Genomic DNA, 24,458 nt, shown 5'->3' on the forward strand with positions numbered 1-24,458 from the left:
AATTTCCCTCTCATCTTCCGTAGAACACACACGCGCGCATTTTTAATTTGATGCAGATTTACACCTTCTCTTCAGATGCCGTCTCTTTTGGGAAAAAGGGCTAAGAAAGTTTTTTTTTGTACACTTAAGATTATGCTATATATAAATTCATATTTTATTTCATAATTTTTGTAAGCCAACTGAATTAAGAGGTTGCGGCGAATGGTTTCGCCCATCTAAATAATTGTTTTTAAAAATATCTATGTTCTGTTTTTGCTACTCCAGTTAGGAAAAATCTTATGTAGACAAAAAAAGGATTTTTTTGCTTCGTTGTCACAGAATCACCCCAAAATCTTGGCAAAAAATAAAACGCACTTTTTTCATATTTCATAATTTGATTTGTGTTTTAGTTACTCATTTTCGTTCTTTTAATTATTATCATATCTGCTTATAGAAAAAGGTGAAACTAATTGTTAAATTGGTTTTACAAAAAATGTATAAACTAGCTAGTTGTTCGGGCATAATTAATTGCTAATCATTTTGTTAATTTAATTGATATTTATATTGATGCTTTGGGTTTTCCCCCTGGGACTTCTGTTACTTCGATTAACTGCCATTAAACATTATAAATTCGATTAAATCGCTCCTTTTTTTTTTTTGTCTTTGCATTTAAATGAAAAGATCTTCCTCATACTCCATATAAAATCTAGGCAGTTGTAGAAAAGGATTTGGTTGGTAGACGAAAATCTTTAAATACGAGTCATTGGCTTGATATGCTGTCCAAGTTTAGTAAACTAACAGGAAAACAATTATTTACATATAATTCAATTCAATTAAATTTGATGCCTAACAAAGAGTTCTTTAACATTATACATTTATTGTTTACTTTTTTGGAAGAGCTACAGCATATTTTTCTTATTGAAGTCCGTATATACAACTTGCGATGGAGAAAAAGTTCTTATCGAGTTTGGTTTGCTTGGAAGTTTTAAGTTTAGGATAAAAGTTTGTTTATTTTAATAAAGTGTTTGTACTGATATTGATAGTATTAGAAACCAGGTGTGCTATATTACATAAATACGATCGTTGATATGTAAGATTCAAATTAAAACATTAAAGAAAAGAAGTTTGTTAGCAATGGAAACCAATATGAAAAGCAAGAAATATTGAAGAAGAACGAGCTATTAGTTTTTTTGTTTTGTCAGTTAGTTTTCGAAAAAATAAGTTGATAACCATATATCTAGTTCATTTTTAGGATTAGTCCTTTTAAGCTGCTGTTCTATTTTGTTGTCACTCGCTCCATTTGATTGTGCTACTGCATTTTATTTATCTGGGGTCTGTTTCATACCATATCTATGTATATACGCATTTTGGTTTATAAAAACCTCAATTTTGAATGGCTGTTTTCCAAAAATCACAACGTCTTGAACTTGATCTAAAGCATTAATTGCATATCATATGGCTGATGGCTGAAGAAGTTAATCTAGACTAAGTTGTAATCCTTTTAAGTGGATACTACTTGGGAGGGGAGGTCTAAGGATCGGCTCTTATCAATATAAGCATATCATCTGGGCTTCTTCCATTCTAAGCTATATGTACTGTATGTACGAATATGTACGTATGTATGTATAGACTACGGTTTATAGGATACATTGCATTGTGCTCATATAAGAAAATTTAACATTTCGCTTCCACACACATATCGCTGGGGGAAATGGGAAGGTTGGGGACTATTAGTGGATATTTTTACCGGTTACGAGGCAAGGGGAGGCAATAATCCCCGTTTGCTATTTACAGTACTGATACAACCTAGGAAGTGTTCTCTATATCGCGGGGGTTCATTAACAAGGGCGCCCGCTAAAATGGTTCACTCGATATACCTAATGGGTGTTTTATCTGATTTTCGTTTTCGCTTCTTGGTTGGATTTTTCATCAAGATATAGATTACAAAGCTTTACCAACTAGGATTTAGTTTATACAGTTTATTATTGTTTCGGTAATAAGTAAAATATGTTGTTCTTTTATAAGTAAACAGTCTTTTTAGAGCCTTTGGTAGACGTTCCTTCAAAGGCTGCGATTAAATGCAATACCTACAGCAATTTATGCTTAAGAAATTCCAATGAAATCATTATTAAAATAACAGTTCAATAAAAATGGACATGTTAAATTCATTAATTTTGCCTGTTAAGTAACATAGGCATTTGAAAATGTTAAGTAACATTTACAGATGCTCCGAAAAGTATTTACAGCAGAATTACAAATTCTGTTGTCAATTTAAACATGGCTCCGAAAAGTATGCTACACATAGTTAAAAACGAAAATGATTCTGTTCGAAAAAAAACGTCTCCCTCCGTAACCAATACTTTCTTTAAATCGACCAAAAGTACAAAGAACTAAAAGTTCGAAAGTTTCAAAATAATAAAAATTCAATTCATCCATTTCCATTTTTTATAATATTTTGGTATATTTTTGTTGACCTCCTGTTCAACGCATTTTTCTTTATCAGATTTCTTCTCCTTATACTTCACTTAAAAACTAAAATAACAAACATAACTAAAGATAAACTTAAGCGTACATTATGGACAAACTTTAAATAGAGCTACATTATAAATTAGTTTCGCAGTTTTTAGTTTAGTTTAGTATTATTTTGTAGAATTTGGCAATCACATTGGAAAAACACTTAGGACCTATAAGTTCTTTGCTTTGCGACAAGTTTTGCTTTTGAAACAGAGCAAAAACCTGGTGGTATGGCAACCCTCTTTGATAAACCTCTCAAGAAACTTTGGGCTCTATGCTTCGAGTCTAGTATATATGTTAAACTATTGCTTTGACGATGTACACGCAGGACAGTTTTGATATTTAGTATACTTAGCCTACGAGATATGACTAACTGTACAAGGGCTTTTGTTTTTGCCTAAGCCCCTATTTACAAGGATTTTGTTTAGGATCTATTCGATTGGTTTATCTACGCTGGTGACAGGCTGGCAGCATTGTTGTTTTCCAATTGAGATGTGACGGTGGAGCAGGCGCTGCTGTTGTTGTTGGGACTAGTGGCCTCGGCACTGCTGTTGCTGCTGTTTCCCGAGTTCTTCGATATAGCCCCACCAGGCGTACTGCCCTTGCCCCTTGAGTTTCGGTTCCAACTGAAGTTCAGTGCGGAACTCAGCTTGCTGGGCTTGGGCTGGGCCACCACTTGCGGCTCTGCGAGGTCGTAGTCCTGACGCCCAATCGAGCTGGCAGGTGTGTGGTGACTGTAGCCCGAATCGGAGCCAAAGCTGGAGTCGCCGTACGGATGTCTGTAGTCCGCAGCAGGGGGCAGTAGAGTGGAGGCATATGGTCTTGCCCCACCAGCACTTTCGTAGTAATAGTTGGCATTGTACATGGGCTCCGCATAGCAGTACGATGGCTCCTGGGCCATCGGTGCGGCATGGATGCGGTGGTGCTGATGCTGGTGCGGTGCCAGTCGACGATCCAACACCCTGGGCTGAGTTCTCGCCCGCATCGTGGCTGCCATCAGACCACTGGCCGCACTCGAGGGGTACTGCTGGCTGGCATTGGGATAGCGAATACGCTCTCTGTAAATCGTGGCTAGCGGTGGCACTGGCGTCTTACTGAGCTGCGCATTGATGCGATTTCGGCGTTCCACCTCGTGCTCCAGGGTGTTGTAGAATTGCGGGGCCGTAGAGCGAGCCATGTATCCCAGGGACATGAGATTGCTGCGGTTGTCGTACAGAGGTGCCAAGTCAGCAATGTCCGCCGTGGAGGTGCTGTTGTTGAGATCCTGATCCTGAGTATTTCGGGGCTGTCGCGTGCGGTGGGTACGCCTAGAACCCGATGCCATCTCATGGTTGTTATTGCTGGCCGAAGAGGCTGTGGCCGTGGAGGCATCCTGACCCGTTGAGGAACCACTGCTCAGGACACTGTGTCGTTCCTGGGTGACGTGTTGCAGGCTGGAGGGTGTTGTGGCCGCTGCAGATGCTCCCGCTCCTCCGGTTGCTCCGGTGCCGCTGCTGCTACTGCCCGCCGCCCTTTCGTGATAGGGCGTGGCACCTGCGGCCGCCGGCAGATTGTTTTCCTTTTGGAAACTGCACTCGCCCGGCAGCGAAAGTTCATCCTCGGCGAAATCGTCATCGGAATGAAGTGGCGGCTCCGATTCGCCATCGGAGTCGACGCGTCCCGGTCCCAGTTCCTCGTACACATTGTCGTTCGAGCGATAGGGATCGGGTCCAGGTGAGGAGCTGACCAAAAACGGTGGCGAACGCGTCATGGGATAGCCGCTGGGATAGTGAATGCTTTTGCCTTGCAGCAGCTGTAAGACAAACAGAAAAATAAATTAGTTATTGTTAAGGAAAAGAAAACGAAGCAAAGAAGTGAGAAAAGGGTGGGCCCTACATTTTGCACAGAAAAAAAAAACATTTTAACGAACATGAATAAATTTTAAATATTATATTATATTTCACCTGATTTTATTTTTGGATTTTAAAGAATGATTTTCTTTAATGTTCAATTATATTTTATGCCATAATTGTGCTCCGTGTGGCATTGCAACCCTTTTGCGGTAAAGGAAAGGGTTTTTCTTGGTAAGCCGCTTTACAGCAACGTACCCTCGGGCAGGACTTTGAAATGTGACAGGACAATAAGGCAGGGGGGAAGTAAGAAGGGAAGGCAGTCGAGCAGCATAAGCAGTTGTTGAATCAGAACAAAGCTGACAAAGGCAAAAAATGAAGTTAAAAATGCCACGAGAAATGAATAATAAATGCGTAAGAAAAAACAGGGAAGTTTAAATGCCCCAGTTAAAGTACTAAGAGTAAAAGTTTAAGAGTTTTTTTTTTACCGCCAATATAGCTTTAAAACTAGGTCAAATACCTAACTAATGGAAATTTTTCTTTTTTCATACTGAATAAAAGACAAGAAAATGTTTTGAGTTCCTGTCAAGCAAAAAATAATTAAACTGGGATATATTAGGAGCTACCAGTTCATATGAAGCTCCCTAAAGGAGCTGTTTATCAGACAATAAAATAAACACACACTCTAGACAGGCAAAATAATGGGATAGGGTGAATTGCCCCGACAAAAGCGCAAAATTCGAACATAAAATATGAAAAAATGAAATAAAAACGAGGGTGAGCGCGCCATAAAGAAAACACGTTTTGGGTCAGAAAAAGCCTTCGAGGCGTCAGAGTCGTAAAATATTTAGGCACACAAAGGAGCTGAAATTAAGCTGACTGAGGGTAGACGACATTCGACAGACGACACACAGGATACGCCACACTCGCGCATATCTTGTGAATGTGTCCGCCGTTTATTTGTGCCATGTCAAGTTCAAGTGTAAATTGAGGCGTACAATGGGCATAAAGAGCCATAGACATAAATGAATAATATGCAGAAAGGGATATCCTTAGCCAGAAGGAAATGTGGTTTCGTCTTACAATTGAATTGCATGTGACAGGATCAAAAACAGAGCAGAAACCTGAGTGCGAGACAATGACTGCGCAATGTTTTGACAGCGATTGTCGTCGTAATGTCTGTCAGTTGGGAGGGGGTGTGGGAATCACATTATATCCTGCAGAAAGGATATGGAGTTCGAGATACTAACCTCTGAGTGATGCTGCTGATAGTGATGGTGGTGCGCCAGCTGCTGGTGATGATGATGCCGATGCATCACCAGGGGTCTGTGGTGACCCAAGTGCGCATCGGGATCCTCGTACATCCCGTGATGGTGATGGTGGTGCGCCGATCCCAGAGTGCCGCCGCCCAGGGGCATGGCTCCGTTGAGGGGGCCGCGGGTGGGTGTCTTGCAGGGCAGCAGATTCTGCACCTTCCGCTTGTTTCTGCAAAAAAAGAAACCAGAGAAGAACAGCGATTAATAAATACTTCAAGGATGGCTAAAGAAGACTGATAATGATGATGATGTTGCCGGACTTTAGCAAACATTTGGCGTTGCTCTTGCAACGCCCTCCCGCCCAGGCTAATAGAGCCATAAGTTCCTCGCCCAAGCCGGAGATAAATCGATTTGTAATGACCAACAGGGAGTAGAGCAACCTTGATAAATGTCAGGTAAACAAGCCAAAGACCAGGCTCTTCCCCTGCAAAATGGCCCAAAACAATTTGATTAATAAAGAATGCCAAAGCAGCAAACACAGCCAAAATTCAATTTAAATGAGCACAAAGCGTCAGGCATGTCAGAATGATGATGAGCCGGAGATGGAGGGGATTCCCCAGGAGAGACAACCGCGTGCCATGAAAATAATGAACATAATTAAGTGTTGCCCCTGGCAAGGAAAACAGACAGCCTTGAGGATGCCGCCCATCCAACCCGCCATAAGCATAATGAAAAATGTGAAATTAAATTGACGCCACGTAACTGGCGAAGGATGAGCCCGACATCCTTGTAATGTCTTGTAGGTAAACATGTTGCGATGTCAAGGCGGAAGTCGTTCGTAAAAACTCTCAGCCAACGCAAACACAGACACACACGTGGAAACTGATTGTGGGAAGACATTAAGAACGCTTGCCTACTTTTAGTGGGTTTTGCCTGGAGGCAAAAAATGCTGCACATAGAAAATATACGAATTTTTGCTGATCTAAGAACGAGCTAAGTAATAAATTTATGGATATTTTTATACTAAAAAAGATAGACTAAATGCCTTGAGAATATTATTTGCTTACCGATTTTGGCTTCTTAAAATATAATATATAATATATAATTAACAAAGATGTAATCTAAGTTAAACTTGAGGTGTTCCAATTAAAAGGAGAGCTTTTTGGTCACTTTTATGTGAAAGACTTTAAATCTTTATTGGCTAAGTATGAAACTGTATCTCTCAATGTACAATATTCCAGATTCCCCTTAGGATATAATAGACAGCCCACACACACATACGCCTCTCACATTTCATGTTAGCCTGCTTGTGAGCAGCTTGTTGACTTTTGGGTGAGAGCAAGACAAGGAGGAGCTGGCTGGGGATGAGGCTGGAGCGTCAAGCCAGTTGTCTGCCTGGCAGAATATTCTTAAAAGTAAATTAAATAATGTGGCATGCCACAAGCCAAGACACTCCGCACTCGACTTGCTTCCTGCGAGTGCTTCATTTCATTTCATTTCATTTCATTTCACTTACGAGGCGTAAAAACGAAATCAAGAATGAATGTGGAAAGTGAGAGGAGGAGGCCATGTTTGCCTAACCCTTTGAGAGGCTTGTTTGATTTCTAAGCGTTATGGCCAACTGGCCATAAAGAGAGGCATTGGACTCGGGGGCAACCCCCTAGAGTGTCGTACAATTTGGCAAGAAAGTAAACCATTTGTATGCTCGATATATGCAAAAAGGGGTTGAAGCGAAGCTTAAGCCGAATGCGAAATGCGAAATACCTTTGGGGGCAGCAGCAGACAAGGGTTTTCCTTTGGCATAAGCAATCTACAATAAAAAGTAGCCGGCAACCAAAGGGGCAACAATGTTATTGTGTGCGTGTGAGGGAGTTAAAGCCTGGCAAGAAGTGAATCTTTTATTTATGAACTCTGAACTAAAGTTCCTGGCACTCATACTCATTCATACTCCCGTACTTTTGGGGGTTGCGAAGAGCAAGGCATGGCACGTAAAAAAGTAAAACCACAAAGGGTAAAAATGCAAAGAGAACTGGGGAGACGTATATGGAGAAGTACTACACATATTCCCAAGGTATTGAAAAATGGGGGAGTTTGATGCAAGCAGCGGGCGTGTTAAGACTTTGATATGGAAATTGCTGACAAAGAGATTGTAGCAAGGTTACTAAAGAACCAGAACAGGAACTCGAAAGAAATGAAACCTGCATAGATAAAAATAAATGTCAAATAACAAAAAAATGTTTTGAATTAAAAACCTCTTTCAAAAATAAATACCAAATTTAAAAAATATCTTTAGAAATTCGCTTGACCCACAAATGTATTTTTGGTTTGCAGTCCAAATAATTTCCTGCATTTTTTGTTGACCACACTTAATGATTACATTTTCCCAGGCAATATTTTCCTTTGAACTGCAGTCAAAGTAAATGCTATTTGACTGCTTGCTTCGGCCACAAAACCGACACCGCCACTTTGGTGGTCTGCCTGCCCACAATCCCCAACCCCCCTTCGAAGTGACCATTGCATAATTTCACTGCAGTCGACCAGCCAACAAACAAGCTGACCGCAGAGGCAAAACCTCAGAGCAAGACTCGACTAGGCATCAAATTACCAACGGCAGGAAGAGTGGAAGGAACAGCTGCTGACAGCATGCGTCACACGGTCACATGGCAACTCTGGAAGCCCCGAGGGGCACGGTTGCATTTGATTAATAGGGAAAATGCCAAGACAACCATAATGAGCTACGCTCCTTGGCTTTAATAAGCTGAAATTGTGATTGTTTTTGCATACTTGATAGCAACCGCTCCAGATAAAGTCAAACAGGCAAAATAAAAAACAGAGCCAACAGTTAGGTTAAATTGATTTTACTTATTTACCAGTCAACAATGTTAATGCTGCCATAACTTTTACTTCTTCTGGTCTCGATGCCTTCCCTGTTCATTTAATATGAATGAACTTTTTGCTAAGGCCTTGACTTTGTTGCGGCCTTAAATTTGTTAAATATTTCTCCACCATTTGCCAGGGGAAAATATGTGTGTACAAATTAAGCATGTACATTTATTGAAATATTATTAACTGACGATAATGTTAACAATTTTAATAACAAGGCCTTCAGATTTTTTTAAACGTTTTTTTTTTTGCATTTGCCGCCACACGCACACATGTTGCTTATGGTTTTTGGCATAGCACTTACATATCGTGTAATTTATAAAGTTCCAATATGCAAACATTTGCAGCAAAGTGTGCGGCCATCGGTGAGTGCTGAAAACACTCTGGCGGTTTATTAAAATAATTAAGGTAATTACCAGCGGAAATGGAGCACGGTTGAAAAAAAGGGCCGAGTGCATCATAATAAATGCAATTTATGGCTTGAATTTTATATGATAATCGGTTCGGGGAAAGCTGACAGGGCATTTTAATTAATTATTTAAAAAGACTTTAAAAGCCACAAAGCGGGACAGATAAAGCAGAAATCAATAATTCCACAAGCCAAACAGCAAACTTTTTCTTAAAGTGTCGTTTTGTGATTATTTGATTTGTTTTGAGGCCCAAACAACCATATAAATAAAATTAGTTGCTATTTTATTTATGGTTTTTCATAGTTGTGTGTTTTTTGTCCTTCTTTTCTCATGCTTCTGGGGTCCAGGACACGCAGCACATAAAAGCAAAAATAATGTGCCACATCATAAATGCCACAGAAATGGCATGAACACACACACGCACACATAGACACAGTTTTGGGGGCGGTCAGTTAGACACTTAAAGCAGATACACCCACACGCATGCATAGATAACTATGTAATAAAGATGCCCGCTTGTCCTGTTTTTTTTTGCTGCCTTTGTTTGCCTGGACATAACCTCAAAAATGATGAAGCACAACAACAACAGTCAGTGATGTTTTTCCTCCTCCTGCCACCCCCTCCCAATTTCCCAACCATTTTCCGCCCACTGTGCGTGCGTGCGGTCAGCAAACTTTAATGAATATGTATGAAAATCGCTTGTAGCAATAACTCCTCGTCCTCTTCTGCCATAGACCCATGAATATTTCCGAGCAAGTTTCGTATTGTTGTTGAAAGGAAAATCGATTTTGGGACAGCCTTGGGTTTTGGGAGCATGTTACTTCAACACTTGTTGATGTTAATGAGCGGAAAAGAGTGGGTTTGGCCACATCCTCTAGAAACCCCATATCCTTAAGTTCGCATCTGTGCCATTTAAACCCTTTAAAGGCAGTAGAAAAGGCTCTGGCCTTGCCTATAGCCATTATCTAGCTGCCTCTCTTTTCTACTCTGCTGTGCGTGCAAAAATCTTTTCCAGCTTTTCAAGCTTTTCCTGGCTCTGTTTCCACACTGCATTACATGCAAACAATGTCCAGGGCTTGTTTCATTCGGCCCCTTTTTTCTGCACCTCTTTTGTGGTTTATTTCTGCAGCAGATTTCATTTCGTTTGCAATCTCACTGAGTTTTTTTTCGAGTGTATTTTTTTTTTTTGCGGGAACTGCAATAGTAAATTGTTTTATATCTTTACGTGTGTGTGTGTGTGTGCATGTGAGTCGGTTTTTTTCCACTTGTGTGCTTGAACCATTTCTCACGTGCGTTTTTTTCCTTGTAGCTGCTGCAGCAACATTTATTTTAAAATTTCAATTTAATTTAGTTTCGGTTTTAAGTGCAACCGCACACCCACGCACACATTTACATTGCCATATAGGTCAGTGTGGCTCCGCTCAAAAGTAGACTACATTAATTTTCGTTTGGCAATGCGTTTTTTCTCTCTTTCTTTCTTTCCTTTTTTCTCCCCCTCTCATTCTCTTTGCTGCCCGTTTCGACAGCTTTAGCAAATGTATTTTTATTTCCCTAGTTTTTTTTTCTACTATTTTTCAACAATTTTTTCGCATGTTTACATACATTTTTGATACAGTTTTATAATGCTTATGCATTGCTTGCGTTTTTCATATGGCGTTAACATTTTTGCGGCTCAACACGTTTAGCCACAGCGTTTTTACCAGCTCACCTGCACTTCATACTATTTGCCAGGGTTGGTAGAAAATTTATTATCCGCTGAGCTGCCTGAGTTGATTAAGTTTTTTGGGGGGCAAAAGTATGTTCAGTGTTCTTATTTTGCAGCTTTGAAATTGTAATATGCATTTGCAATCTGGATTTATTTTATACTAAACATTCCTTAACTTAACTGTCCTCTCTGCCTTCTTAAAATATTTATAAAATGCAGCTACTCCGCCTCTTTATCGCATCCCAGCTATCTACCACTGGAAACTTTTTTCCTGCGGTTCGGAACCTCATAAATCATAAAGGCAAAAGAGCAACATGTTGCGGGCAATGGTTAACGCCTCCTTTAAAGCCTCTAAAGTCTACAGCTTCCACTGCGGTAAGGAAAAGCAAAGAAAAAATAGTTGCCAGAAGGGGACAAGCCGCTTTAATAGTCAAGACAAAGCCACACAAGGCGTTTGCAAGGGAAAAGCATTGTGTGTGTGTGGGCCAAGCAAGTAATTGAGTCATTGCGGAGATCTTTGCATTCGACACCGAACAAAATAAGGTAAAGCAATTGTTCAGACTTAGAACTCTACACTACAAATTTTGATTTTATTAAAAACTATTAGCTTGATATGGTAAACATTTTAATATTTTTTTTTGTTCGACCTGAGTTAAAATTTCCCCCAATTGTTGTATAATGTTTCTCGAGTGTACTTACTTCCAAACGAACAGCGACGAGATGAGAACAATCAAGACCAAGAGCAGCGAGAACACGGCTATCATGGCCGATGTGGCCAACGACTGACTGCTGTACAGGCTGGCATCCAAGATCTGCAAAGATAAAGAGGGGAAAACAGTGGATTTAGTGGGGGGAAAAGTAAAAGTTAAATGTGAGTAAATCAACGCTCAACTCAAACACAAAGCCATTTTGCATATAAACAAAGCCCGAAACGCGAGGCCCAAAAGAAAACCGAACTGTTGTAAAGAAGAAAATATTTTCGTAAATATGCCTAACGAAATGCAAACAAAAGCGCAGCGCACGCGACTTGGGCTGTTAACCTTTCGGTTACTTGGCTTTTCCTCAAATTCAGGCAGGGTAGTGTAGGCGTTTTACCTTTTTTTCGACCGGGCCCAGGAAATTAAGGTCAGCTGAGTGGGGATAAGGCGGGCAATTTGCCTTTGAATTTATGCTTGGGCATGCAAAAAAAAGTTGCTAAATAAATGATGAAGTCGGGGATAAATAAGGCAAATCAGTTGATACGAAAAGTGAATAAAGATTGATAAGAGGTTTTTTGGAACCTTAGTAATAGGCAATCATATAAAAGACTTTAAAATTCTTTATCCTTTTTTTAATAAACCATATGAAGTTTTTAATTTTTTTCTGCTCAAAAATTTTAATTTCCTAACATTTTTCTAATCTCTTTCGACTGGCCACTCAGCTTATCGAATTTCCGCCTCTCAGCCGTCACTGTCAAAAGAAGATAAGCCGTCTGAAATATTTTGCATTAAGTATTTTTATTTATTTCCTATTTTATTTCGTTTTCGTTGGGCGTTTGACCCGAGAGTCATAACAACAAACGAAAGAAGTAGGGAAAACTCCTCCACAAATGCACCTGTCGTTGGCACACACACGGGGCATAAATCACTCAAAAACATGGAAAATATTTTTTGGCCAATTCAGACAGGGAGAGTGAGTGAGACGGGGACAGAGGGAGGGAGTGGGAGAGATGCAGCTTGGCCAAACACAGAAATTGAGGTCAAACTTTGACAGCTGTGCAAATAATTTCGCCGGCGACTGTATGAGTGTGTGTATTTAACTGGGTCTCTTTGTTGTCGTATGTAGGTTACTCTTTAATTCGTAATGCATTTTGTGCATTTACTAATTTATTAAAAGCATTTTTCCAACTTTCCGATTTTGATTTATTTGCGCACATCAAACACAAATACGAGTGGCACAGTTTGCCGCAAAATGCGGAAGCACTCACTGGCTTACAAAGCGATTCAAACGCTTATCAGCCCAAGTAATTAATCATGCGCTCGCGGCTAATATAAATATTATTCATATTTCATTGAGAGCAACAAATACGGATTGAGAGCGTAAACAAACAGACATTACAACTGGAGAGCATTTCCATCTAGCCCGAAGAGATAAGCCATTAAAATATTGACATCCAGCAGCCGCCTTCCACATGGCGAAATTGTTTAAATTATCGAAAAAGGGGGAAGGCGGGGAGCCCCAAAGCTGCTCGCATTTGGAACGCTTATCGCTGCCAAGCCAAACGCACACAAATAAAATGAAGAAATTTTTATTTTGAAACCCATTCAGAGACAAATCGCCGAGCGACTCCAAAGCGAGCACAAAACCAAATACAAATAATAATAAATTAAACAATTATGTGCGGCATGTGTGTGGAGTGTAACGCCAAAAGCTTGAAATCTGGCAGGGGAACTGCTCAAATGCTCGTAATCAAATTGATTAATGAGACCTGACACGCGTTTTTCCCTCTGTCTTTTCTTTGGGCTTCAATCATTTAATTTCGTTTCAATTTGGAGCATTGTGGGGACTCTGGGAAATTGCCAAGGGCATACTAGACAACATAAAATTATATAATATGTTATGTTAAGGTATTTCGGAAACAATTCTAGTAAAATTAAAATATTTAGGTGCCAAAACAAAACATTTATATATTAACCAATTTCAACATTTACACAATCTAAGTTAAAACGAATATGCCCACACGTTCCCCTACAATAATATAAGTTCAATCCTCTTTTTCTATCATATTCCCAAATGAATTTATAGAAATCACACTTGCGTCATTTGATTTTTTTTTTGGTGTGAAAAGAAAATGAAACAATTTCCTTTTGTCTCGCCTAAGCAACATTTCCCTCTTTCACTTCGTATGCTTCACACATTTTCCAGTCAACTTTGAACTGCATTGTGTGTGACTGCGTGCCTGTGCGTTGATAATCGATAAATCTCAAATACATGTGTAACTGTGGACTCGCAAGGCGTTTACCTATTTGTAATGCTCATTTTGGGGCCAAACAAATAAATGAGTGGAGCTTGTTTCTGGAGAGGCGGTGAGGGCAATAATAGTACACATTGCGACAGTTGTCGATTGCCACCGAAACGCTTCCAGCTGCCTTACGGATTAACCCGAAGATAAAAAACGAAATACAAAAACTACAAACGGTAAAGCAAACAGAGTCGCATTATCGATAACAACAGAAGTAGAGTTGTCCGCTGTTTGCCCAGATAAGCAGTGCCACAGTGCCACCGGTATGATTGAAGGCTTTCCATCTAGGCCGTTTGTAATAACCGCTCACCCCTCGCTCCCTGTTTAACAACACACACTGCACAGGCCCTGGGCATTCCATAAATTAAATTAAATAAAGAAAAGCAGAAAAAAAGGAGTAGGCAATGTAAACAAAAGATAACGATAAGAGTTTGAACGATTTATGTCTAGGGAATACAGTGAAATGTAAACAGTATATGAAAAAAGAAAATTGTTTCCTAGTTTAAACAATATATTAAATGAATATTTCAAATAAATTGCTAAGCTTTATACTGCTGCCATTTGACATTTCACATAATTTCTGAATAAAAGTTTTTCTTTCTGTGCATCGAGAACAACTTGGCCGATAAAATAATTAAGCCCTCCTTCAAGTTGCAGACAACAAAAGCCATTAGTCGGCGGGTTTCGGGCGGGGCGGAATATAAAATTATGGCTTAAAGTTTACACCCTCCCAAAAAAATAATAATAATAAAAAGCGGGAAAAAGGCTAAGTGAGATTAACGCAGCCAAAGCTGCAAAACGTTGTTTACTTTTATGCGTGTGGGTTTTCATGGGTCGGTGCGAGTGTTTTTCCGGCCTTGTGGCAACTTTTTAATCATGAAAAATCACCCAGCCTCAAGGGCGGCAGGCGGCAGTCGACTTGAGTAGGCCGTAAAGTGAAATGTTTGCCTTTGACCCAATTTTTAAGTGTGACCAAAGTGCATAAAAAAGCTGTGGCAACATTGTAGAATGGGCAACCGTTTGGCAAGTCATCAAAATCAGTCGTCAAAATGGTTTTCACCACCCACAGAAAAGTTCTCACCGCTTCAGAAACTTTAAAGTTAACAACTTTTCGTTCGCAAAGTCAACGACGAGCGCGTTTTCATTTTCGTGCCTGATGAGAAAAACACAAAAGTTTTCACCATCAAAACACGACAAAAGGAAAAGCCAGCAACAAGCACGTGCCACTTGCAGGATGAAAACTATTTTGCAACAGCAACAGCAACAAAGCCAGAACTTGGCTGCTTTGATAACATGGCAAAAGTTTTTCGAGCATGCGATGCATGTGTGGCTGCCGCTTTTTTTTTTAGCACCCCAAAGCTCCCGTTCCAACTTCGATTTCATTGCACGTGCATATCGACAATCGACCTGGTGGATATCCACCACCGCCCAAGAGCTCCTTCTCCCCCTCGGTTTTTGTAACCACTTGGCAGTGCAATTGTTTGGAAACAGCTCGTGATTGAGCCCCATTCCCATAAGATGTTCGGAGGGTGTAATGAGTTGCAAAACTTGTAGGGCCGATGTGGCTAAAGTGGAAAACTTACTAAGGGGAGCATTTTAAATTGTACGTTAAGAAACTACATTTCGTTAAAGCACCGCAATGTCTTTAAATTTAAAAAAGGAATGGCCGGAATGAGCTGAACTTATTTGTAACTAAACTAAATATAAATCATTTTACAGCCAAGCACAATCAACTTTTTAGGAGATTAAAACCATTTTAAATGATTGAGTTAAAGGAATCACTTCTTCAAGTTATTCACATTTTTACATTTATATACAAAAATATCTTATTTATTCAAGCAAAAGGATATTATAATTTTTAAGAATATTTATGCTCGCAGGAAAATTCAATTTTTGTGCACACAAATATTTTTCATTCAGCTCCCTTTCTCTGTCTGATTTTTGTGACTGTCTGCAGCTGTGTCTGGCTATGTCAACTGTAAACAACATCAACACTAAACAGCAGCAACAACAACGGCCTTGTCATTCTATGCCAACACCACCCACTCGTTCTTCCAAGCCAACCCACCCATCCAGCCATTCCTCCGAAACCAAAAGCCAAAGCGCCCAAAAGCAGACTACAACAAAAGCCAAAGGCAACAAAATGTAGCTATATATAGAGGAAGTAGCTAAGGAATTTCGCATTCTCACGACATTTGATATCAATGTCATGCTATTTGCTACACACCCAAGTCCTTCGGGCCCCGCCCCGCAACCCCTCCTTTGTCATCATCTTCAACAGTTTCTCGTCTGCTTAAAGGAGAGGTTTAAATATTTTTCAAGGAGGATGAAGGAAGTGAAAGCTGGAAAAAGGATTATTTTCTGCCACGCCCATTGGAGCAAATCAGAAGCTGCTTGTCAAGTATTTTTGCTCCTTGGCTCGAGCACACACAAACACACTCGCTGGAAATTTAATTTCGCATGTCTAGCGAGGATGCCACTTCCGCTTGCCTTTTAAAGGTTTTTCCTCGCCGTTTTTTCGAGCTTTCCTCTACGGTTTTTTTTTCGCTTTCCTTCTGCCAGTTGACAATTACACCCACACCCACATCCACACGCAGACCAGCACACCACCAAATTGGCACAATTCCCGTTAAACTTATCAATTTGATGGGCGAGAGAGCTTTCCGCCATTGAATTTTATTCGTGAACGCTAATCCATTAAATTGATTCGGTTGCTCGAATTGATTTTAAGCTGATTTCGTCGAGATTTTAATGTGTTTACCTGCGATTTATGTGGAGTTGCAATTCCCCATCGAAGGTCTAATATCTAAAATAATCTCTCTTTTGGCTGGATTTTTGATACTCTAGACGAGGGCCGTGAGATACAGTTTCTGACATAAACTGCATGTTAACATTAACATTTGATTTGTCAGCATAAATCAAATGGAGACAGCCTCAAGTGCCCACACAGAAAATACTCTAAGATGAGGGGACCACACACAGATCCGGTTTATATGGATACATTTTTCCAACCATCGCGTTGCGTTTCGTTTTGGGTTATATTTATTTAAATTTATCATGTTGGAAATTAAGTGGAAAACACTCGAACTTGGAGCCGAATGAGTCCAGGGGTTGTGGAGTTCGCTGGCGGACTGTTTTTTGGGGCCCGTGAAATTTTATCAATGACCGCTGCGGTGTTGATATGTGGAATTTGATCTTTGTTTTACCAGAACCCCAGCCCTCAGCGCCTAAACAAACACTTGCCCCAGATTAGACGAGTGCCGAGTTTCAGTTTCTCCACATTAAAAGTATCTATCTGGCCGTTTTTCTGGCAGCATAACACAAATAATATAGAAATATCTATTTTTCCTTTGTAACCGCTGACAACCTTTTAAAGTTGAGGGTTGATTTCGGGCCATATGTTGCCGACGACTGGCGGCCGAAAAATGCTTTTTGTTGCCACTACAGTTGTTGTCCTTTTTGTGTGTTGCTGCCGCTTAACTTTTCATTGTTATTATAATTTCTGTAACTGTGTTTCCACTGTCCAAGGGGATGGCCAGCATCGTCATCATCGTCATCATCGTCCTTACCGTCCTCATAATAATGAGGGCAGCAACAACACTCCAAGGAGCAACAGCTGTTGCTCTGGCAACTGGAGGCCAAAAGGACTTGAAACGAAAAGAAATTTGTTTCGCTTTGCTTTAAAGCGATTCCTTGCGGTGTCTGACGGCACCCGAATAGTGGGCGATGTGTGTTCGAGTGGGCGTGGCATGTTGGCAATTTTTCATCGAATCCCTTTTTGTTTTTTGTTTGGGTGGCAGACTTAAACTTAAATGGCCTTAAAGAGGTAAAGTAGTTTGGATGGAGACTGAATGTTAAACAAATTTAAAATGTAAGAACAAAAAGTTAGATGCAAATACGCTGAATTTAAACTTTAAAAAATGAATACTGCGGTAGTTTTATTTTTTTTCACCATAAATGTATAATTAAAATAATTGTTATTTCGCCATTATTTCTTTCAATTATCCCTCCAGCCCACAAATCGAACAGATTTTCGATCAGGTGCCGCATTTCTTACTCGTCAATAAATCAATTCGCATCCTTCAGTTAATTTCTCGAGTGCCTACTCAACTGTTAACATTTATTTGCAGCAGTACCAGCTCATAATCAACTCCCCGGCCACGCCCACCGCCACAACCCACCACTTGAAAAGCGACAAGAAGGCTTTTGTTATTGTAATACGCATATAGCACATAATTCAATAAGGCAACATACAATTCTGACACCTCTCACAAAAAGCCAAATCACTTGCAACTCGTTTCGGGAAACGTAAAATCAACAGTGCAGGGGAAAATCTCAACAGCTGTGCCAAAATGCAGGCCTCATTATGACACTGCGGAGGGGGTTGCATAATCATCCACCCGTGGGTTTTGGGCTGGGAAATCCCATTTGCAACGCCCTCAAAATTATAATCAGCCTAAGCTGCACTGAGGGAAGAAAACTGTCACCTAAGGTCAGGAATGAAATCCTTCTGCGAGTGTACAGATTTAAGCTTTGAGTAAAAGTTGTTTTAAATTAGAGATTAAAGAAAGCTATAATGTAGCTATATTTATTTTGATAGTGATATGCTTTTTATGTTTTTACTTAAAAAAAGGTTTATATTGCAAATACGGCTTAAATTCTTGAGTGTTAAATCGATTGTTTTCAACTTACCGGCATTGCCTGGCAGATATCGCTCTCCCATTGTTGCTGAGCCAACTGCTCCTCGTTGCAATCCTGCGGCACCACCGTGAATTCGGCCAGAGCCGGCGGCCTTGGTGGCGGTGGGACGAGGAATTGGGGCGGTGGGGCCAGGGGTGTGCCCGAACAGTCGTCGCAGTCGAACATGAAGAGCTCGGCTTCGGACAGATCCATCATATCCAGCATTTTCCACATTGAATTTGTGTGACTTCGGATGGGCGGGGTGTGGTAGACGCGTATACCTCCTCGATCTTCGGGGTTGCGGGGGATTATCTATGGGGTTTCCCGGTTCGGTTTAGTATCGCTTTAAAGTTTTTGGGTGCGTGTCAAATTCGCTGCCCGATCGCTGTCATCTGGACAGCCTTCATTGGCGGCCTTGTAGCTGAAAAAAGGAAAGGGACTCTGGTTAGTTGAAAAGTACTCAGCATGTGTCCTTGTGTCTCCTTTTGTGTGCTAATTATCTGACACATGGATGTCCTGGCACGTAACAATTGCCGGGTTCCCTATCTTTAAATAGCCTGATCCTGCCAATTTCCCCGCGAACACGGCTGCCCGCCAACCGAAAGTAAAATAAAATCTTCCACCCAACCACCCCCCGGGAACCTCCCCTTGGAACCTTGTGGCCAAATGTTAATTTTTATTGATTTTCCTTAATGCGTTTCCATTTTTTGCTATTTATTTTTATTTACTTTGCTCGCCAGCGCTGCTATTTTTATCCCTTTGCACCCTGATTTCCGTCGACTCACTGGCAATTGTTTTACCCTGAGTTTTTCCAGCGTGTGTGCTCCTTGTTTTCTATTTTCAATACTTTTATTATTATTATCCTTTTTTTGGCTGCGGTTGTGTTTTTTCTTCACACATATGCTGACAAAATAATTGAGAAAAAACGGTTGACTTGGTGAAACCATTTTCGGCGTTAAGGTTTCGGGGTTCGATTGAGTTAGGACTGATGATTGATGGTCCTGCGCGGCAATCCGATATATTATGAGGCGCAGTAAGTAGATGGGTAGCTGAGTAGCTGGGTAGCTGAATAGCTGGCGTTTTAATCGAAACTTCAGCATTTGGCTGCTGTTGGTGGTACTTGTCTCTCAGATGCACTGACAGCTCGAGAGAATTCCCCATCTGTTGTGTGTGGGGTAGTCCAAGTCCAAGGTTGGGATTGGGATTGGGATTGTGATTGTGATTCCGACTCTGAATCTCGTTCTGAGGCTGAATCTTATTCTCGTTTTCGTTCCCAACATATGTTGCCAGTTGGCTTCGTTTAATTAGCTGACAGTTCTGGAGAGGAACGGCGGAGAAAAGAGTCTGGATTCGAGGCACTGCAGCCTGATAAGATCTCAAAAAAAAATATATATACCCAGTATCTGTGTGTGTTGTCTTGCAATCAAATGTAAGCCGCTGTTGACATTGGAGATTAAAAGATATTAAAAACGAAGACGACAACGGCCTGAAGTAGGAAACGGGAGGAGAATGGCGGAGGGGTTCTTGGATATACAATATAAACACAATGACAAACAGACAGTCGGTAGGACACACAAAACATCTCAAAGATGAAATGCTGTAAAGAAAATTGAATTGAATTGAAGTCCAGCGCAGAGCAAACTAATAAGTAACAAAAGAAATCAGACGAAAATAAAAGTAAAGCCGAAATAAAAACGGAAAAGAAATCACCAAAGACAAGATTGGGTTTCAAGAAAATGTGCACACCAAACTTAAAGCTTTAGTTTTGGCTGGCTCTCTTAAAAATCGATTGAATTGTCTGGCCTGGGTGATTAACTTGAGGAGACAAAAACTTAAAAAAACCATCGGCCGAGGAGAATAATGAAATAAATCGTGTAGAAAAACAGCCGAAGGAGCGCCAAGCCGAGGAAACCCAAACGCCAGACAGACAGTCAACGAAATCGATTTGTTTTGAGATTAAGTCGACTGGCTTGTATGCCATCCCTATTGCTCCGCCTTTTAAGCCGAGAACTGAACTGGACTTAACTGAAGCGTAAAACGGAAATGTGAAGGACAGGCTCGAAAGGAAGCGTAATGGAAATCAAAGTCCTAACCGAATCAGGTGCCGGAGTGCGGGGGGCAATTAGCGTGGGCAACTCGTTTCGATAAGAACGGCTGAATCCGCAATCAAAGGCAAGGGCAAAAGCACTTAGATAATTGTCTTAAAGCTGCTCCAACTCGAATAATTGCTTTAAAGCTGGGCGTATTCGTAAGACAGCTGCCAGGCTTCGATTTTGGATTACCTCGCAATCATAACTCAAACACTTCAGGCCCAATTAAAAGGGTTTTCCATTTATCCCCCTAGGAAAACGCAATTTCTCCCATCTTCCTTTCACTTTCCGCACTTTCAACTCGTCGTTGATTTATTTCGGGAAAATTTCTTCCAGTACTTGACAAAAGACAATTGCGGTTCAAGTACAAGAACAGCTGGCTGAAATTTATACACTTCCATAATTGAATTGTTTGATTGGGAAATTGTTAGACTAAAAAAAGAGAAAGGAAAGAAGCAAAATTAGATGGACACAGCCCAAAAGTCAGGCCTCGTATCGGGGGTTGCTGTGTGACTCAATTGGAATTGGGTTCGTGTCGGTCAGGTAAGGGAAACGCATTTATTAGCTTCAATGATAAATGTTCTCCGGCCATTGGCGACAGGCCTTTGGATTCAAGGCAAAGGACCTCCGAAATCCCTACTGTCGATACTACGTATGTCTCCCTCTCCTTTTTTGACCGCCAGTCAATGTGTAATTTTAATTCGTTTTGGGTCGCATAGAGGAAATTGATATGGGTGCGTCGTAGTTGTCTGGCCTGGAAAAAACTTGGTTCAGGTAAGAATTTGTATCGTTCTCTTCGGTACTTTTTTTTGTTGCTCGCATATTGAGACATTATAGTTAGGGTTTTGGTATCGCAGCGGGGGATTGTCGGACTCGTAAGTGGAACAAATGTGGCAGACAGTTGGAATTATCCTCAGAAATAATGGTTGCAAATCTGTGAGACTATGTCTTTGAGGGTTTATGTCTTCAGGCCTTATCTTAACTAGTCCATAAAACTGAAATTATTTTTGAGACAACTTAAATTGATTTACAATTTTAAGCTGATATCTATGAAATAGAGACATTAAACGAGGAAAGCAGAGCCTTGGAGATAAATATGCTGTAAAAGTACTGAATTTTATTTCTAAGAACTATTCTCTGCGTATTTTAAACTACTTTAAAGCCGGCTTTCTCAACATTTTCAAATTTAATCTCTGGCGAATGCCTGTGGGCTTGGCCACACGCACAAATTACCGAGATCTGGGCTTGCTTTTGCCTGCTAAGTTGTGATTTACCCAACCTACGGCAACTTTTGACTTAGTTTACATATCATTTATTATTTGCCAGGGCCAAGGGTCTCATGGGCCGTTGTTTTCCACAAGGTGTGTGCTCTACTAACCAAACAATACTTGCCACGCCCCCGAGGCGTTAAGCAAGAAAAAAAAGCTAAAGTAAAACTTTTAAATAAAGCAAGGAAGGAGGGAGAGGGCAAGATGACGGCATGTCACATCAATGTCACTCAGCATTAAGGTTGAAGGAGGCAAGGACGGGGGGAAATTCATGTCCTGCGAGCACTGCGATAAAGTTTTTTCTGTTATTCCGGCTCGGCTCCTTTACGTTCCAGTCTCTTCTACTATTCGGCCGCCGGGCAGCTGAGCGTGAAAAACAGCCTCCCAAATTTCCCCTGCTATCCGGCTTTTCCTTTTCCTTTCGCTTTTCCTACGCTTTCCCCTGCCCGGCTGGAGTTTTCTGTCGCGATAAATTTACAAGCGTATAACAAATATTTTGCTTTGTGTTTACAATTTCTTACTGCTTAATATTCTTCTGCCAATGTTTTATTTCTGTCCCCCATATAGAGCTATTTGCATAAGACACTTTCTGTTTGAGGCTTGGGCAGAGTTTACCTTGTAAGTAGCTTAGGCATATGCCATAAGTTGCCTGAACTTAGTTCTTTTAGGCAGACAACACAGAGAAAAAATATGGATACCTTTCAGGAATGATTGGATGTAATAACATATAATGAACCATATTTTTGGAATTTGTTCGCTGTATAGAGCTTAGTTATTAAATATTTTACTCTCTAATTTATCAAATTTATAATGGAATTAATTTTTTTTCTGTGCAGTAGAGCAGACGACACTTTTCTGAAATTTATGTTTCAACTATGGAGAAAAGCAAGTTGGCTGATAAATTTCATGGGCACACGTTCCGCATACTAATTAGCCCAGGGATTTCATTCGAAAAAGGCTAAACAGCAAGCGGAAATCCTGTGAAAAAGGGCCGACATGTGTACAACTCAATTCCGAATTAAAATTCAATTTGCCAAACAGGTAGAAAGGTTCCCATTCACACGAAACCGATTCCATAATCTTTTGGGGCCGCAAAGAGTTCACTTGTTCGGCGACATTTCAAACTACCCACGCCACTCCAGATTGAGTTGTTATTATTATTTATATCCATGGCGGCCACGATTCCCGTTTAACAACTCATTTAAGACCAGATCTTATCGCGATCTTTCGTACATCTCCTTGTCTAGCATCCCCAACTCCAGTCGAAACATAAATTTTATTTTGCGTGAATTTATGAGTTATGCTGCCGACAGGCGGGGGATACTTATTTACCAAAGGATTTACACGCAAGAGTGCCGGGAAAAATAATGAACTTCGCCTTGCTGCACTTGTTGCGCGTTTGCTAATAATTTAAACAAATTTCCAGAATGGAAAAACACAGCGCTCGGAAACGCAGGTAAACAAAGGTGTCGCCTCAACTAGTATTTGGTTATAATTAAAGGTCTCCTCTCCGCGTTTTTTCTCTTTATTTTCTTGGGTCTTAGGCGGTTTCTTCGCTTTGAAGAAGGGCAGAAACCGCAGCCCCAGCGAAGCCCAGAGATGATTTGTTTACATTCTCTTGGAGTCGAATGGGTCGCCACGAGAGTTCTGTGCTGCCATAAAGCGAACAACTGATATCTGGAGTTTCCACAAAAAAAAATCACTCATCACCCGGGCGTAATTCTATATGGATAAACATATCTGTTTGATAGACACATCGCACACTTTCTGGGAATTTTGTTTGGAATCAGATATAATCCATCACTTGCTTATTTGAATAATTCTTATGCGTTTTCCCAACTTCCTCCCATAAATCATATGTTTTATGGCCTTACTTCCTCTGAAACGCATTCTTCTGCTCGTTTCAATTAGTCACCGCACTTTGAAGATTAGAAAACGCAAGTTTAAACATATTTTGATTTCGATGGGGTAATTCCCTAATCAAAGGAAATTCCGTTGATCTCCGCTAAGAAGATTTACAGTCGCCTACAGAAGCTCAACCCAAATCGCCAAGTAATCCGCTGCGTAAAAGTTTCAATTTCTCTGCGGCATATCCAGGTTTGATTTTCCATTTTCCATTCTCTGCCCACTTACCCGCTGTTCTGCTTTTATACTCCAACGGATGTTTGTCAAGTGATTCGTGTAACTGTTTCTGGTTGTCTTTTGCTAACTTATCAAATCAGATTCAAGCCAATTATTTCAACAATGTATTGCTTATTAAATTTCGCTTTGCTTTTTGATAACTTTTTGGTGTATCACTGAACACAGAATATTTGTGATATTATATTTCAAAACATTTATTTTCTTTGCACGGCGCGTGAATCGATTGCTTGGGATTTGTGGTAAATATTTTCGCTTTGTGTATTTTTGTTTTGTGTTTCACATAACTTGAAATAAGTCTCGTATTCCGTTAACGATTTTCAGTTCGATTTTTGGGGCAACACGCGAGACGCTCACGTCCGTTTTCGGCGACGTCGAGTCAAAAACTGAATTTCAAATTCGTTTCGAGCGACTGACGATGGCGGCAACAGCAGCAACATCGCGGCAGCAATATCTGCAGCAGCAACAGCACGCCAGCAACTTCGGTTGCCGGTTGCCGAAACGAGAGAGTCGAGAGTTCGGGGAAAATGAACTTCTCCCCAGGGTTTCCCGAGAGAATCGGAGAGAGGAGAGATTCGCGAGCGGATGAACTTGTTCCGTAGTTTCATACTAATCGGGATTTTCACAGATTGTCGTTGCAGTTGCCATTCGCTGGCGCTGGGAAATTGTTGATGTAGCTGCTGACGACGCCCAAAAATAATATA

At 40.6% G+C, this 24,458-nt stretch overlaps 1 protein-coding gene across 1 annotated transcript; it reads right to left on the reverse strand.

Annotated features, from left to right (window-relative positions):
* Positions 1-403: 403 nt before the first annotated feature.
* Positions 404-24,151, reverse strand: LOC108140642. The gene is made up of 5 exons (XM_017263565.2): positions 23,749-24,151; positions 18,270-18,678; positions 11,276-11,388; positions 5,573-5,807; positions 404-4,285 (listed from the first exon to the last, which is right to left on the reverse strand). Exons 2-5 carry the CDS (start codon positions 18,489-18,491, stop codon positions 2,942-2,944), a joined length of 1,914 nt encoding a protein of 637 aa, XP_017119054.1. The 5' UTR covers positions 18,492-18,678; positions 23,749-24,151; the 3' UTR covers positions 404-2,941.
* Between the last annotated feature and the right edge of the window lie 307 nt (positions 24,152-24,458).

Source organism: Drosophila elegans, unplaced genomic scaffold (genome assembly GCF_018152505.1).
Source record: "Drosophila elegans isolate 14027-0461.03 unplaced genomic scaffold, ASM1815250v1 contig_476, whole genome shotgun sequence".
Taxonomy (NCBI): Eukaryota; Metazoa; Arthropoda; class Insecta; order Diptera; family Drosophilidae; genus Drosophila; species Drosophila elegans.